Genomic DNA, 2,178 nt, shown 5'->3' on the forward strand with positions numbered 1-2,178 from the left:
ACAATTATGTCTTGAGTCACACTAGGGACATAGTGTTAGAAAAAATGTTTCAAAAATAAATTTCAATATTCTGTTTATAAACTTCTTGTAATGTGTTCATTACTTTACTTCATATCATCAGCACATCTTGAGCATGTTTTATTATATATGTATTATTACATAGCTGTTGTGCACAACTTGTAATTTCAATAAAATTTGAAGATAAATGAGTTATCAATTACATACACTTCATACTTATGTAAATGTATCTTTATACATGATTATTCTCCAAAATCAAAAACAAAAAAATATATATTTTCAATATAAAAGGTGGTATCTCCAGATTATAGCAAAAATCAAGGATAGAAGAAGAAAAAAATATTTGGAAAATAATGTTTAATGTAATATTACAATATAACAATACCTTGTTATATTTAAACAACAAAATTTATTTTTTTTCCATTATCAACAGAATATAGTCACACCATTCCAATCAAATATACTTTTAAAGTTAACTAGTCATGTCTGACATTAATCTAGCCATAAATAAAACAACCTTCGCACGACTAAATAAAGTGAAATCGACACAATGCGCATTACTACTCAAGGCCACAATTTTAACATAAAAATATTCAAGCACAATAGAATATATATATGGATATTTATACTAAAACAGAGCCCTACACAATGGACATGTTGAATTGTTACTGCTATTGAACCATTTGTACTGAAAAGAAAAAAATTATATAATTATGCTGAATGCCTATCCCCCTATAATCAGCTTTTTAGAAATTTCAACATCATAACAAGCAATAAGAAATTAATTACAGTCCTTATAAAGTATCTCATCTATAATAAGAATAACAGCAGATATATTTTATGAATGCTAACTTTTGTGAATGAAAACAAATAACAAACAAAGATATCTACTTACAAGACAGGCTGAGTGGAACTTCTTCTTGCAGGTCCTGCACAGGAGTTTTGGGAGTTGGTGGTTGGTTCCATGTAAGACATAGTAACAAATGTAACATTCCTCAATGCCTTCAAACTTCTGGTCCACATTCTTCTTCCAGAAGGCTAAAGACTGCATTAGAGGCGTGTTGCGGTGGGAAAGCATTGTGTTTAGCTGAAAGTAAGATAGAAAAGGTATATCAGATCATCTGTCATTATCAACACAGATTGCAGACAAAAAGAGACCATAACAATTGGGATTAAATGCTTACCCCAAGCAACCAATTCCGCCACTGGGCAACTGAAACACCAAGTCTTCGGTGGTCCTCAACAACAATGGTTGACAAAGGATGATTGGGTGCCATTCGGAGAACTATCTCCATGCTAGCCTCATCAATGGTGTATGTGGCCACTACTTCCCTCGCACCTGTGCGAGCTTTCACCTATGAGTGGAGGATAAATCATGTAAGTGATTTTTGACATACCTATTTTCTTCACTGAAATCTTCATAAACACAAATAATTTAGTTTACACATTTTCATAAAACTTTAGATATGTTACTAAATGTGAAATAAGCAAATTTTTCTCATTTGTAAGTTAAAAGAATGTATATCAAAATATTTCAAAATTTTTGCTGTGATGAACATAACCCTGGCTCTAAAAGCAGTAAATACAATCTTGAAAAATTATGAGATGTAAAAGAATGTTTATAGGTAAAAAAATATATACAATATAAGTTTGAATCACCATTGTTTTGCAAGTATGCAAACAGGTAAAAAAGATCTAGCTGCTGACTGACAATTATGTAAGATGGCAATGCAAAATAAAGTTTAATAATTAGATAAATGAGATTCAACAGAAAAATACTAAAATTCAGTGAATTGAAAAGCATGCTGATTAGTTTCATTACCAAAAACTGCTACTAGTTAAATGGTGTCAAGACTACCTCCACTTACCGTCATATTGTCAAATTTCATAAATGAGTTGCTTACAGCTGCCATTTCTTGTGCAATCAATAATGGAGATACGTATGTCGCAGTGAAGGGGTCAACAACTTGCTGGAAATGCCTCTCCAAGCTTATGAACCACTGTCTTACGGCCGCAGGGATGCGGCTTGTGCAATCATAATAAACCTTGCATGCTAGATGAGCTACAAGTCTTGAAGTTACTTTGGCTGTAGAGAGAAACATATAGAGAAAAGGTATTTAGTATAGACAGACATTGATTTTATATTGTTCTTTTTATCAA

The 2,178-nt window shown here is 31.8% G+C and overlaps 1 protein-coding gene across 1 annotated transcript in view; it reads right to left on the minus strand.

The window, feature by feature from the left end:
- Positions 1–360: 360 nt before the first annotated feature.
- The window catches only part of LOC119588613 (E3 ubiquitin-protein ligase listerin-like), a 21,243-nt gene continuing 19,425 nt past the window's right edge, over positions 361–2,178 (minus strand). Inside the window, exons 22-25 of the mRNA XM_037937253.1 lie at positions 1,887–2,104; positions 1,203–1,373; positions 914–1,105; positions 361–706 (exon numbers count right to left, since the gene is read on the minus strand). Coding sequence (XP_037793181.1) covers positions 647–706; positions 914–1,105; positions 1,203–1,373; positions 1,887–2,104 — 641 coding nt within the window. The 3' untranslated portion in view covers positions 361–646. The remainder of the gene's footprint in view (positions 707–913; positions 1,106–1,202; positions 1,374–1,886; positions 2,105–2,178) is intronic.

This window comes from Penaeus monodon, chromosome 24, assembly GCF_015228065.2.
Source record: "Penaeus monodon isolate SGIC_2016 chromosome 24, NSTDA_Pmon_1, whole genome shotgun sequence".
NCBI lineage: Eukaryota > Metazoa > Arthropoda > Malacostraca > Decapoda > Penaeidae > Penaeus > Penaeus monodon.